The 14973-nt window shown below is 44.4% G+C and overlaps 1 protein-coding gene across 1 annotated transcript in view; it reads left to right on the top strand.

Moving 5' to 3' along the window:
- Positions 1 to 14973, top strand: part of BAZ1B (bromodomain adjacent to zinc finger domain 1B) — a 52044-nt gene that overhangs the window by 17928 nt on the left and 19143 nt on the right. Inside the window, exons 5-11 of the mRNA XM_075594475.1 lie at positions 1497 to 1618; positions 3104 to 3301; positions 8396 to 10103; positions 11053 to 11191; positions 12749 to 12882; positions 13444 to 13555; positions 14763 to 14861. Of these exons, the coding sequence (XP_075450590.1) occupies positions 1497 to 1618; positions 3104 to 3301; positions 8396 to 10103; positions 11053 to 11191; positions 12749 to 12882; positions 13444 to 13555; positions 14763 to 14861 (2512 nt within the window). The remainder of the gene's footprint in view (positions 1 to 1496; positions 1619 to 3103; positions 3302 to 8395; positions 10104 to 11052; positions 11192 to 12748; positions 12883 to 13443; positions 13556 to 14762; positions 14862 to 14973) is intronic.

The following is a 14973-nucleotide window of genomic DNA, read 5'->3' as shown; positions in this document are numbered from 1 at the left end:
AGCCTAACCATGCAGCATAACGGACTACTTTGCCACCTTACATAGAAATGGTTCACCATAATGGGTGCTGTTCGCCCGTTGCCATTTCTCGCTGCTCATGGAGTGGCGGCAGGGAAGCGCAGGCGGCGTGTGGTGATGGGTGTCATCATGGATCCTCTTCGCTGGCAATGGAGAGGAGAGGCGGTTTTACCACCAGGTGTTCAAAATTGACCAACGTGGAGTGGGGTTGCGCAATAGACCGGTATCATCGTAATATCGTGATGGCTACACCCATGTGGGAGTTTAGTTCTCCCCATATTACCACGGTGCCGGAGTGTAGGGGGGAGAGGATCAGTTTTGCACTTGCCACTCTGAGACCGGAGCTGTTGTGACGTGAGCTGTAGGCTGACATGCTGCTCTCGCTCCCTTCCGGCCCTGCTTCCCACTGCAGGGAGGGGGAGAAGCGCCTGGTGTGAGGCAGCATGAGGAGACTGCAGTTTGTCCCCCTTCACTCCCCCATTCCCCTTCTCTCCCCTGAGATTCCTCTCAACCCTTTCACTCCCTCTCTCCTCTGGGATCCCGATCTCCCCTCCCCCCCCCCCCCTCCCTCTCACCTTCTTACCTTGCATCTCCCCCCAGACTCTTACACCCCTTCGACTCAACCAGCCCCCAATTCCCCCCTTTTCCTTAACTCCTCTGCCCCATATCTATTAACACCTTTCTCATCTGACCTTTTATTAACCCCTTTCACTACCAGGACATTGCAGGGACATTTGATGCAACAAAGGGGTTAATCCCTTAATTCCCAACCCTTTTCCATGTCTTCACTTCATTTTTTTTCTTTCTCACCTACACTGCTCCCGTCCCCCTCATCCATTCACCCCTCATCCCATCACCTTAGATTCTCCCATTTGAAAACTAATTTCAATTATAAAATGTTAAAGATAATGGAGGAAGTATCTAAGGTGCAGAGGGATGGGATGAGTGTGATAGGGAGATGGGAGCAGTGTAGGTGAGAATAGATTGAGTTCAGACAGGGGAAGGGTTTGGGAAGGAAGGACCCTTTGTTCTAGTAAATCTAAAGAAAATGTATTTTTTTTTTTTTTGTTTTTTTGAACACGAGATTTACTAGGATATTTTGGAGCTTTTTAAAATAAAATATGTATTGCTATCTATATATCTATCTAGTTATTTTGCGATAAATGTATTATCATGGGAGTTTTTCTGTGATCTTTCAACCACAACGTGGAGCACTTTCCACTCGACTATTAATCTTTCAAAATGTCAACTTAATTACGATTAATAATTAACAAGAATGTGTGGAAGATGAAACAAAGAATAGTAAGCCTTAGTGGTTGTTGGCTTAACCCTTTAGCTGTGAGAGGAAAAGGCACTAAATTGTAGAGCAGTATGTTTTTAAGCCCCTATGCCATGAATGGAGCCCGGCTAACATGGCACAAACCACGATCGCCGTGCACATGCACTGAAGTTCTATACGTACATCTCTCCCTGCTCAGGTGACAGAGCCCGACGATCGCCTCGGAAACTCCCCACGAGCTTAAAGAAGGACGAGAAGAAATGGGCTCCGCCCAAGTTCCTGCCACATAAATACGACGTGAAGCTGCTGAGTGAGGACAAGGTGATAGGGGGCTGTCTTGTTTTGGTTTAAACAAATAGATATTGATGTCTGCGTTTTAACTTTCAAAATGTATGTTTCCCGCTTTCATTGCCACAGGTCCTCAGCCTTCCATACTGGCTGCTATTTTTCGCATACGTTAGTACAAATTAATAGTTCTGTGTATACTGCTATCTAACCTCTGAACATCAGGTCTGCATTGCTCTCTTACACGCTCTGTCATGTGCGTTTCTTCAGTCGACTACCTATCACAAACAGTCTAAATGACTGAACGTTTACTGCAGTGGTTTTTTTCTCAAATGCTGGTTTTGTGTTGGGTGATGTACATAGAATATCTAGCATATCCCACAAGGCTTTGGTTATCTGTCATGCTTTTGAAGCTACTGCCAAATCCCCAGCAGCTTGTGTGTGATGCCACAGAGCAATGTACTGCCTTGATCAGACCGCAAGCAGAGGCATCATGCAAGAAAAGAAATGCATGACTGGAAGTTCTTAATGATACCTATGGTTATACACTGAGCTGCATTTAACTGACCACTTGCAGGTTTTACAGTCCCATCAGTCAAGTTCATACACGTATCTCTATATAAACAACCCCTTCTTTAAAGAGACTTCATCTTTTTATTAACTTTCTCTTCTACTAAACTATGCATAATGTGCAATAACTGTTACTTGTTGAGGTTTACTACAAATGTTGAGCTATTATAGGATAAATACTGAATCTAGACAATTCACTTGAAATGTCTGCTGAAAACCAGGCTTTTTCAGTGGTTATGCCTTTAAGGAGGAAGAGTGTTTTATTTGGATTGAATCCATTAAGAATGCACAATTGGGGAATTGCTATTTGAGCACTTCTATACGAACTGTACGTTTAAATAAGTCTTTATTTGTACAACAGACAGATTAAAATCCTTTCATTTCATACTAGAAGGGGATAGTTTTACTCTGGAATATAGATCTCTGCACCACGGTTTTATAAAACTTTGTTACCAAAGGGACAACTCTTGGTTGACCCAGTAGATGGTAAACTTAATCAATTGAGTAAGTTAACGATATTATTTTTTTTTTTTTTTTTTGAGCAGTGAGAGCTACCGTTTCATATACAGTACATTAAAGTGGCCACAGATTGGAGCTGTTTTGAAGAGTACACAATCAGACTCGACCAGTTTTTATCATGAATAGCGTTTTCTCTCTGCCAGCCCAACAATCTCTTATCAGAATTGAGGCATAGCAGGGCACGACTATATTGACTCCCCACTACCCATTGCTTGATATTCACTAATTGGAGAGCGCCATTTACTTTGGACCATGTAAAAGCTAATGGCGGTAACTAAACTACAATAGCCAATGGCATTCATAAACAGTCCAAGCTCCTTCCACTAATCACAAAGTGGGGAATCGGATGATGGCGTGGCTTTGAGGTGAGCACCTTTGTGTAGGATGCACATAACCATGCTTGCATTTCCATTTTGCTTTGTGTTTGTTCAGGTGATCAGCAGCGTTCCTGTAGACAGCCTGTTCCGATCAGAGCGGCCTCCCAACAAGGAGATCCTGCGCTACTTCATCCGCCACTACTCCCTGCGCCTTGGCATGGGGGAGAACGCACCCTGGGTGGTGGAGGACGAACTGGTGAAAAAGTACACGCTGCCAAGCAAGTTCAGCGACTTTTTACTGGATCCGCATAAAGTAAGTAGATGCATAAGCGGAATCCTAGTTATCCGTGTGCCCCTTCTTCTAACTTATTACTAGAATAAACTTGGGTTTGTGTAATTTCTGTGGCACCGATGGTGATGGAGAACTTTAGAACTATGTATGCAATGTTGTATGCCTTCTGTGACCTGAAATAGCAGAGAACACAAACACTTCCTTTGACCTTTATATAAAACAGTGAACTGTACTTCATAGAGAAACCAGAACATTTATTTATAAACTGTTTTACCAGGAAGTAATACATTGAGTTGCATCTCATATTCAATTATGTCCTGGGCACATTTGTGCATTTCCGGGGTCATCCAGAACAAACCTGGACATGGATATTCATTTTGTATGACAACAAGTTTGAACAGTTTGACATAACTGTTAATGTCTGTACCTTTATAACTGTATTACATATAGTAGATTAGGTTGAAAAAAGAAATGCACATCAAGTTCAACCTATGCTAAATGTAGACAGATACTTATCATATATTTGTATTTTTACAGTATATTGATCCAGAGGAAGACAAACAAACAGTAAAATATCAGCTAAAGCTCTCATAAGGGAACATTTAAATTCCTTTCTGACTCCAAATAGCAATCAGATTTCTCCCTGGATCAACATCCTTCCTATGTTTACTTTTTGGTATATCCCTGTATACCTTTCCTTTCTAAAAAGTGTCCAACTTCTTTTTGAAGATATTTATTGTATTTGCCATCAGTCTCTATGGGTAATGATTTCCACATTTTAACTGCCCTTACTGTAAATAACCCTTTCCTTTGTAGCTGGTTTAAGGGATGAACCTGTGTCGTTTGTACTGCCCTTGGGATGAATAGTTCTTTTGAAAACTCCTTGTATTGTCCCCAACTATATTTGTGTATCTCATCCCCTCTTAGATGACTCCTTTTCCAACGTAAGCCAATCTAAATTAGCTTGCGCCTCCTCGTAAATCAGATTTTTCCATCCCCTTAATTTGGTGGCTCTTCTCTGCACTTTCTCTAGTTCTGTCTTTAAAATAAATAACTAAATTTATGGATTGGTGCCCAAAATTGTACTCTATTCAAGGTGTGGTCTTACTAATGCTTTATAGAGGGGCATAATTATGCTCCCCTTCCATCCATCCATTCCCTGTTTAATGCAAGATAAGATCTTGTTTGCCTTTGCAGCTACTGCATGACTTTGGGCACTATTGCTAAGCCTGCTGTCTATAAGCACTCCTAAATCCTTCATCAATGATTCACCTAATTTTGCCCCATTTGTAAATTGCCTGTTTGTTCTTGTTGCCCAACTGCAATCTTGCGTTTATCTGTATTAAACCTCATCTGCCATTTTCCTGCCCAAGTTTCCAGTTTATCCAAGTCCTTCTGGAGAGAAATTGCGTCCTGCTTTGGTTTTACTACCTTACACAATTTAGTGTCATCAGCAAAGATGGAGACTTTACACTTTGTGCCAACCTCCAGGTCATTAATAAACAAGTTAAAAAGCAGGGGGGTCCCAGTACCGATCCCTGAGGTACTCCGATTCCAGCTTTAGTCCAATATAGGCACCATGTCTGCTTTACGCCAATCTTACTGTACTGAGCCTGTGTAATGGAGTCCTTGAATATTAAATGTAATTATTTGGCTATTGCAGAACTTGGCTCCTTTAACTCTTGAGTGTATGCCATCAGGGCTAGGTGCCTTATTTACTTTAAATGTTAAGTCGCCTATGCACTTCTAACATGGTATGCACTATTTGTGCAATTGATTCCTCTCTCTGGTAAATATAGTGGTAAAGAATTTGTTTAATACCTCTGCTTTTTCCCTGTCTCCAATTATTTGCTTGCCCATCTCACACTGAAAGGGTTCTATATTTCCTTGTCTAATATTTGTTATTAAAGTACTTAAAGAACCTTTTAGGGATGATCTTACTTTCTATTGCAATCCTATTTTTCACTTCCAATGTTTGCTAATTTGATTGCCCTATTGCCTTTTTGTTACATGCCTTATAATATTGATAAGATGCCTCATCCCTTCTGACTTTAAGAATCTAAATGCATTTCTCATTCCATTCCGTCCCCTACCTGTTTATTTAGACACATTGGTTTAGGGTTGTTTCTTTTATATTTATTACGCACAGGTGTACACTGATGGCGTGTACTAATCCCAAAATGTTTTTAAGACGGCCCATTTATCTTCCACATTTTTCCCTGCAAAAGCATCATTACAATTTGTTCCTTGTAGATTATCAAAACACAGAACCCCAGCAAGCTCTTTTTGAGAACCCCTGATAGAGGTATATTAGTATTTTATCTGGTAGTGTTAGGCTTTGCGAACAGGTGTCTGCTGTGTCGTGGCTTACAATGCTTTGGCCAAAGGGTTAAACTAAATGACCCCATTTCAAGAGAATATATAAGTATTTTACTGTGTGTTTCTGTCATGTTGGATGTAGCATTGGGCTTCTCTGTCGTTCCTTGTAGATTATATGCCTCAGTTTTTTTTTTTTAATCTGCATTTTTAAAATGTGAAGTCTTTGAACCTGTATAATGTTTTTGATTATTTATTTCAAATGAGAACATGTTATGATCACTTTTTCCCAAATCTTCCCCAACTTGAATATTTATTATTACTTCTACATTATTACCAAATCTAGTAATGCCCCACTCCTGGTTGTTTCCTCAATAATTTGGGTCATGTAATTCTCATTTTTAGCACCCCCCAAAAACCTGTTTCCTTTAGTCTGGATAATTAGAATCCCTCATATGCTAACATGACCTAGTTTTGCTGCCTTCTCCATTTGCAAAAGCATTTTGGCCTCCTCTATATCTGATATATTTGGTGGTTTATAGCATATCCCTACAAACCTTTTTTCTTTCCATTTACAATCCTTCCCTTTTTTTTTTTTAATGGGTTTTCGATCCGGTTTAACATATAAACCTACTCCACCTCTTCTACATGCTCGATCCCTCTGAAAAAGGGATCCCCCTAAATTAACTGCAGTCCCGAGTTTCATCCCACTCCCATGTTTCAGTAATACCTAGATCAGCGGTGCGCAAACTGGGGGGCGCGCCCCCTTGGGGGGGCGCAAGATTATGTAGGGGGGGCGCGGGAAACCTGGGGGCGGGCAGAGCTGTGCAGGGCGGCCAGAAGCTCTGTGCACTGGCTGCTTCCCTGCTGTCTGTGTCAGAGGGGGCGGGGCCAGAAGCTCCGTGCAGAGACTGCTGCTTCTATGCTGTGTCTGCCTGCAGAGGGGGCGGGGCCTTGCTGCGGGGCCTTCCCTGCACACAGACAAGCCCTCCTCCTCCTGTCTGTTACCCGCCCGTTTTCTGCAGCACATGGGGGGACCGGAGCAGGTTTAGTTACTCCCTCCCCCAGGTAGTGTGTGTATGTGTGTGTGTATGTGTGTGTGTATGTGTGTGTGTGTGTATGTGTGTGTATATGTATGTGTGTGTATATGTATTTATGTGTGTGTGTGTGTGTGTGTGTGTGTGTGTGTGTGTGTGTGTGTGTGTGTGTGTGTGTGTGTGTGTGTGTGTGTGTGTATATGTATATATATATATATATATATATATATATATATATATATATATATATATATATATATATATATATATATATATATATATATATATAATGTGTGTATATATATATATATATATATATATATATATATATATATATATATAATGTGTGTATATATATGACTGCAGTGTGTATTGTGTCTGTGTGTTGGTGGTGATTGAATGCAGCGGTGCACAATCTGAGGGGGGTCGCCCCGGCGCAAGATTATTTAGGCGGGGCGCGTGCGGCAAAACCTGGCTGCGCAGGCGAAAAAGATGTGCGCGCGCGGCCGAACAGAATAGTGCAGGTGGCGGTCACATAATTCGGAGGTACGGGGGAGGAGCACGCGCGAGCCCTGTGATGTCAAACGCCCCTCCCTCCGGTGTCTGCCCTACAATAACGCTGTGTTGCTGCTCTCCTCTGCTGGCAACCTGCTTCGCTGCGATCCTCTGCAAGTGAAAGGGTAGGCTGCCACTATATCACTCATACTATGAATGTACAGAATTAAGGTAAAAAAAGTGTAAACACTTCCCCACTCGTGCTTGCAAAATTATGCAGGACACCCTGTGCTCATGCTTGGAGAGTTGGTGATGTCACCGCTCTCAGCGGCAGCGTGGACGCAGTCTAATTTTGCAAGAGCGAGCTGTTGAAGTATGTAAGTATTTAAGCTGCGCTTATAGTGCCGGCGACGCGACGTCATCCAAAAAATGCATTGTCGCTGCCGCGTGCGCTTATAGTAAGCGTGACGTGGCGATGCGATTTTTTGAAGCCGGCAATATTTGATTTTTCAGGGGCTGTCGCCTCATGTGACAGCCCCTGAACCAATCAATGGCCAGGTCGCCCGCACCGCCGCCGCAAAGCGAAATACAACTTTTGCTAGCGTCGCCGTCGCGGGCACTACGCGCGGCCTTAGACATATTTGTATTTACATTGTATACCGTTTAATAAAGGTTTTTTTTAATGTGATTTTGATCAGACAGGGGGGGGCCCGAGAAATTTCATGGATTAAAAGGGGGGCTCGGCCTAAAAAGTTTGCTCACTCCTGACCTAGATCATACTTTTCCCTTCAAGCTATTCTTTATATATGGTGGAAGGAATAATAACCGTTGGTTTCACCAAACAAACGTATATTTGTGGCCTGTCCATATCTTTCATCCATGCCCATAGGTCGATGTACAGAACTGAAAGATTACACTTAACCATACAAGCTTGAATTGTAATCGTCTAGAAATTGCTTTGTAACTCATACCTTATTGCAGCATCCTTGAGTTGAAGATTTGTTCTTTCCCTATTTGTTTGATTATTTCTATAGCCAAACAAATGCTTTAATTCAATGTATGATTTGCATTTGTTGCAGATCTGTATTTGGGTATAAAGGTATTATACTCTATGAAAACCATTAGAAACACTTGATTTGGTGACATGGTTGAGTGTTTTACTTGGATTGACCGCGTATTTTGTTATGTCTTTCACATTTGTTTTCTTTATAATGTGATTAGGTGAGTGACTTTTTTCCCCTTCTCTTTTCTGCTGCTTACTTTCTAGTACATGACACTGAACCCATCATCCGCAACCAAGAGGAAGAGTCTGAGTTCCCCTGATCAGAAGCCAGCCAAGAAACCCAAAACCGACGCAGATAAAAGCCTCTTAAAGGGCAAGAAGTCCCCACTCAGCCCCACTCTGTGGTGCCAGGTCAACCTGAAGAAGATTGTTCACAACTCTCCTCTGAAACTGAAGCACATGGGAGGGCCAAGCTCCAAGGAGGAGCTGGAGCAGTTAATGAAAGTTATGAGCCCTTCTAACTTCAGCTTCAACAAGAAAGGCTCCTCAGGTGGGAACTTCGCTGGCAAAAAGCTGTTGGCTAAGAAACCTAAAGGAGGCAAGTCACAGGTTCTAAATGGCCAAAAAGCGTCCGGCAGCTCTCCCAAAAAAGGCTTGACGAGCCCCAAGCTAAAGCAGATGACCTTGCTGGATATGGCCAAAGGCTCCCCAAAAGTGTCGCGGACTCCCAAAGGTTCCTCAAGCACGCCTAGATCCACGAGCAAACCCCAAAAGAGCCTCCCACCTGCTGCTCTCCATTTGATTGCTTATTACCGTGACAACAAGAACCGCGAGGACCGGAAGGGCGCCCTCTCCAGTTTCATTTCTAAGGTGGCACGACAGCTCTCGGCCGACGACCGCAACCGGCTGCCCGAGGAGCTTGGGGTGCTGGTGCAGAAGCGGTACGAGCTTCTGGAACAGCGCAAGCGCTGGGCCATGATGACCGAGGGACAGCGGGAGGAGCACATGCGGCAGAAGCGGGAGGCCCTGAGGGCCCGGATCAATGAGAAGGCCAGAGAGCGCAAGCATAAGGAGAAGATGGAGCGGCTGGAGAAGCAGAGGCGGTACGAGGATCAAGAGCTGACGGGCAAGAGCTTACCGAGCTTCAAGCTGGTGGATACCCCTGAGGGGCTGCCCAATACACTGTTTGGAGACGTGGCTATGGTGGTAGAGTTTCTGAGCTGCTACTCCGACCTGCTACTCCCAGACGGGCAGTACCCAGTGACAGCGGTTTCTCTAATGGAGGCTCTCACTGCTGAGAAGGGCGGCTTCCTGTACCTGAACAGAGTACTGGTGGTGGTGCTTCAGACGCTCCTGCAGGATGAGATCGCTGAGGACTATGGGGAGCTGGGCATGAAGCTGTCTGAAATCCCACTCACCCTGCACTCCGCCTCTGAGCTAGTGCGCCTCTGCCTGCGTAAGTCTGACTCCCCTGCTGGGGAGAGCGAAGTCTCAGGAGCAGGAGATGAGGAGAGCGAAGGGTCTGCTGTCTTCCAGGATGACGAGGTAGAGGACGAGTTCCTGGAGAAGCTGGAGACCTCGGAGTTCTTTGAGCTGACCACTGAGGAGAAGCTGCACATCCTGGCTGCCCTCTGCCACCGTATCCTCATGACTTACTCCATTCAAGACTACGTGGATTCCAAGCAGCAGTACACGGCTGAGCTGTGGAAAGAGAGGCTGGCCATTCTGAAGGAGGTGAACGATAAGAAGCGGGCTGAGAAGCAGAAGCTCAAGGAGTTGGGGCCCAAGGTTAAAGAGGAGGTTGTCCCCCCCAAGCCCATGAAAAAGCCTGAGAAGCTGAGCAAGACGGAGCCGCAACAGGTGGAGCAGGGGGAGCAGGAGGCGGAGGACATGATCAGTGCTGTGAAGAGCAGGCGAAGGCAGTCCATGCAGGCCAAGAAAGAGAAGGAGGAGTACGAGAAGCAGGTGAAAGGTGAGTGTGGAGCGGCACTTTTTGCAGGGCAGTTAGGTGAACCTACAGGCGTATATAGTGGACAAGGGCGTTAAGATTTGTACCATCTTCTATGCTTTAAAGCTCATGTTCTGCCCGTTTCCAAAGTCCTTGTACGGTTATGGCGTCCAGCTCGACCACAGCAAACAGACGTTTAAGTAATAGGTGCTGGCAGAAACTACTATGCCATGTGCTAAGTGTGAAATTGGGGCATGAAGAATACTGCACACCTACTTGGAAAATGTGCTCCGTAGTTTATTTTTTATTTTTCCACCTATGTAGTGGTGAGAACTTAATGTGTAGGGATGTAGGACTTGTTACATTTTTGTTGTGGCCCAAATAGTTTTAAAATATACATTAGATTGACAATGTCCACTATACTTTACCCTCAAACTGCACTCATCTTTGTGTGGACAATAGCCAAAAACACAGAATTGTTTTAAGAATTTTAATGCAAAGACAAGATGTACTATTGTGTTTTTTTTATGTAGCACAGCTATAATTCAGTAACTATGTTGCCTTCTGTATTGGCCTTATATTCGTTGCAGCTAGAATGAATATGCACCTACCCAAATCTGTGCAATACCCATTTTATTAGTTGTGCTGTTTGTGATAAATGTGCTCTGAATTTGCTTTTAAAAGACTTTCTTTATGTAATGTAGATTTACTATGTCATTCTCTGCAAACCGTTAGTAACTGCTCGCTTTGCTGAAATGCTACAAGGCAAGCCTATAGAAATACTGTAGCTATAAAAACTTGCAAATGACATTTTCCATTTTTTTTGTCTCGACACCTTTTTCGCATGAAGTTTGAGTTTTAGATCCCTGTTCTACTTTCTACACTAACTTATTCTACCATGCAAACTGTTCATGCAAACTGACCATCTTCTCATGCATTGCTTTCCCTGTCCCTCCCATCAACTCCACCATAGAGCGACAAGAGCGAGAGGCAGAAGGGGAGCGAATGCGCAAGCACAAAGCTACCGCAGAGAAAACTTTCCACGAAGGGATTGCCAAAGCCAAGCTAGTGCTGCGACGGTCGCCAATTGGCACAGACCGCAACCACAACAGGTAAGATGCCTTTCTGGCCTACAACCTGCGGTGGAAATGTGGACATATTTTACAACTACGTTCCCGCTTCTTCTTTTCTGTTTCATTCCTCAACATCCCCTTTTTCATATACGAAGTAAGATCTGCGTTAAAGGGGCTATGTGTCTCCTTTCCTGTTTTTATACGTGTTGTATCTTGGCTTTCCAAGCTGTTCTCCAAAGGGGGATCCTTGAGGAGTAGAATGGCCAGAGGCTTATTATAATGTCATTTCAGATGCACTGAATTCTAATATCGAAACATTTTGAAAGCATGTAAAACCTCTGTATCGGATCGCATATATTTATGACCTTCACTTAAAAGGGGAGTTTTAGTTTGAAAAACGTCACTTTGCTAATTTCACACTAGTTACTTGGGCAGCTGAGTCCAGAGGTCACTTCAAGGCCCTTGGCGTGCTGCGTTTGAACCCGGGCTGCCAGTTGAAGTCTTGCAATATATCCTTGCTTGTTTAAGATGAGCAGAAACAGAGAGATGATCAAAGGGGCTGCCGCTTGCTGTAGAAAAAAAGTTCGGGAACTCACCAGTGTTGAGTTAAAAGGTCTTTATTAGCCTACATAAAAATAGACAAAACCCCTCCTCCCCCCGCGTTTCACGGCCACTATGGCGCTTTGTCAAGGCGCCATAGTGGGCGTGGGAGGAGGAGTTTTGTCTCTATTTTTATGTAGGCTAATAAAGACCTTTTAACTCAACACTGGTGAGTTCCCGAACTTTTTTTCTACAGCAAGCGGCAGCCCCTTTGATCATCTCTCTGTTTCTGCTACATCACGGTTCGAAGGACGCCACCGGATCATTGAGTGTTGCGGGCGGAGCAGACTAGTGGTGACGTATAGAGCGCGCGCGGCTCCACACTATACTAGTTGGTGGAGACGGGGGTAAGGAGAAGCTACACACAAGGTCACACAGCCTGGTGGGGATTCCTTGCCTCTCTGTAAGTACCCTGCTTCATTTCCCTTACATCACCCCTTAATTTAGTCTCCCCTCTCCCCGCTATCCACTTAACCCACTGGACATTGCCGTCATCTTCACAGAACGTTATTTCGCATGACACCGCTGCTTCAGTAGCCGATATTCGTTTTTTTGTGTTCTATGTTTAAGATGAGTGCCTGCAATGCGGTCACCAGGCTTTAAAGGGTGGTCTTTACTGTGATGCAGTAGGTCAGCGTTTCCCAACTTGGGGTGGGGGCTCCGAATGACCTGATATACGCTGGGGGATAAAGCAAGGAGCAAGGAAAAGGCGAGGCCTCGAAGGACAGGCAGAAGGGGGTCAGAAAGTGACAGGGAGTGTGTTAGAGGTCAACCCCACAATTTTACCAACAGAAAACCATTGTAAAAGATTGGGAACCATTGAAGTACATTTAAAATGACATTTTTTGGACTAGTGGCGATTGGCACCAAAGGTGTTAAAAGGGTCCGTGCTTTGATGCGACAGGGCAGGTGTGTCATGGCGGAAGGGGATGCGGTACGGGACAGCTTCACCATAACATTTGCTCTGAATGTTTGTGCCATGTCTCTGCTCCTCAGGTACTGGTTGTTCTCAGATGTGGTTCCAGGGCTGTTCATCGAGAAGGGCTGGGTGCACGACAGCATCAGTTACAGCTTCATACTACCAGAGGAGGAGGAGGAGGAGGAGGAGGATGATGAGCAGGATGCAGAGGGTAAGAGTGGGGCTATATAATATAATGTGCTAGTGTTCTCTGCAGTGCCGCTCAGGAAACAGGAGTAGGTTTCTACAGTTTATTGTCCAAGTTTAGGTTTAAACTTTATTGCAATTGACTTAGAGCCACAGGAAATACATATTTATTTATTTTTTACGTGTCTGGAAAAATTGGTTTTGCATCAACCTGTATGAGAAATGGTAAAGTACTGTGGTGTTGGACAATTAAGTATGTGATCCTAACGCGAAAGTGGTGGTAAGCAGTTTGCGCGCACACTACATATAGAAAATAATCCTTTAAGAATGACTGTTTATATAGCCTGTGGTGCAGCAGCAAATCCCCACGGAAATAGGCAAAAGGTAAAAGATCATGGCGTGTACTCGCGTACCCAAAAGGTGGAAAGGGGTTAAAGGGAGCTTTACACACAGGGAACTTTATTAAAGATTTTGTTTTATTTTTCTTAATGGAATATGTTTCCTGGGAGACGTATTTAACATGTGCAAACATTTACATTAAAGATTGACTGCAGGGGTAATGTGGGACTCCTTTGCTCTTATGCAGGTAACGTGGAGAGTGGAGATGCAGACAGCAGTGTGGGTGGCCCAGAAGATTTACCTCCGACAGAGCACAGCCAAGTGGAGAGGACCGTGCCCAACCAAGGGCAGAACCTTTGGTGAGGCTTCTTCCTCTTAGCTTTTCTCCAGCTCATGCTCTCACTCTGCTTCCTCTTTCTTCTTGGCAAAGATAATACGCCAGCATTGTGGGGAATGGTGTACTTTTTTTCTGAAACAAAGATTGCAACGGTTGCCCACCTCGTTCATTGGGCATCTGTAGTGTAGCCAGTGAACATAAGCGGGGAAAGTGGTGGGAGAACATTCCCAGCAACGTGTGCACAAAATGTCCCTCCGCAGTAACGTGACACAACCATTTATTACATACGTGTCAGCAAGATGAATCAAGACGGTGTTTACATTATCACTACATAGAGACCCAGTTGTGATTTATGTTGGACAAAAAAATATATATATTTTTTAGAGCACCCCTTACACGAATGGCACGGTGGCAATGCTGCGTTAAAGAGACGAGGCCATATTTATTAAACAGTGATGTGACATGAGGCATCTGAAAGCTCACTTAAGTTATTGCTTGGTAAACATGCAGCGGGTTACATCAGTAAGCCTCATCACAGAAAAATCAATGTTTTGGACAAAGAATTGGCCTGTGTCTGTATCATGTAAATTCTGTGTTTTGGCTTAAATGGCAAGTTGCAAAAAATGTTTGTACATTTCCAGAGGTATCTACTTGTAAGTTAAACATGGCAATGTTTTTGAAGCTTATTAAACTCATTTGTTTCTATATTACAGTTTAAAGCAGGGGAGCGCAAACTTTTAGTGCTGTGCCCCCCCACCTACCTTCATCTGCGTCGGATGACGCTGCGGGGTCATGTGACGTCACGTGACCCCCGGCATCATTTGTCACGTCACATTTTTACGCCGCATTGGCATGGCGGCGCGTCAGTGTGGATGAATCCCAGTAAGTAAACAGTTGCAGAGGCCTCACACGATCTCCCGGCATTTCATTTAAATGCCTGGGGAAAGATTGCCGGGCATCTGCAACTGCCAGCGCGCCCCACCCCCCTAGCAAAATCTCCCGCCCCCACTTTGCGCACCGCTGGCTTAAAGGGTAGGTGGGGAAGAAAGTGTGAAAATGTTTGCGATTTGGTAATATTTTGTTGTTTTGGGGTTTTGTTCTTTAATTTTTCCTCAAACCGTTTTTGGCTGGGGCTTGTGCCGTGTTGGGTCCTGTAGCTTTTCCCATACAACGGAAGCTGCCTGTGTATCACTGCATCCAGCTATACTCGCTGTGCTTGTTCCTTTCAGGTTCTTGTGCGATACGCAGAAGGACCTGGACGAGCTGCTGGACTGTCTGTACCCTCAGGGCGTGCGTGAGAGTCAGCTGAAGCTGTGTCTGCGCAGCAGGTATGTGACGGCCACTTCCATTTTCAAGCGTTTTTTATCTATTTTGTTGTCACTTGCTCTTCCATTCCACTGATATCCCAGTATGCATGAGGCATTGTCATTTAGTCTATGC

This window comes from Ascaphus truei, chromosome 3 (assembly GCF_040206685.1).
Source record: "Ascaphus truei isolate aAscTru1 chromosome 3, aAscTru1.hap1, whole genome shotgun sequence".
In the NCBI taxonomy this organism is placed as follows: Eukaryota; Metazoa; Chordata; class Amphibia; order Anura; family Ascaphidae; genus Ascaphus; species Ascaphus truei.
Note: the sequence above shows the minus strand (reverse complement) of the source record. Positions and strands in the feature narration are given on the sequence as shown.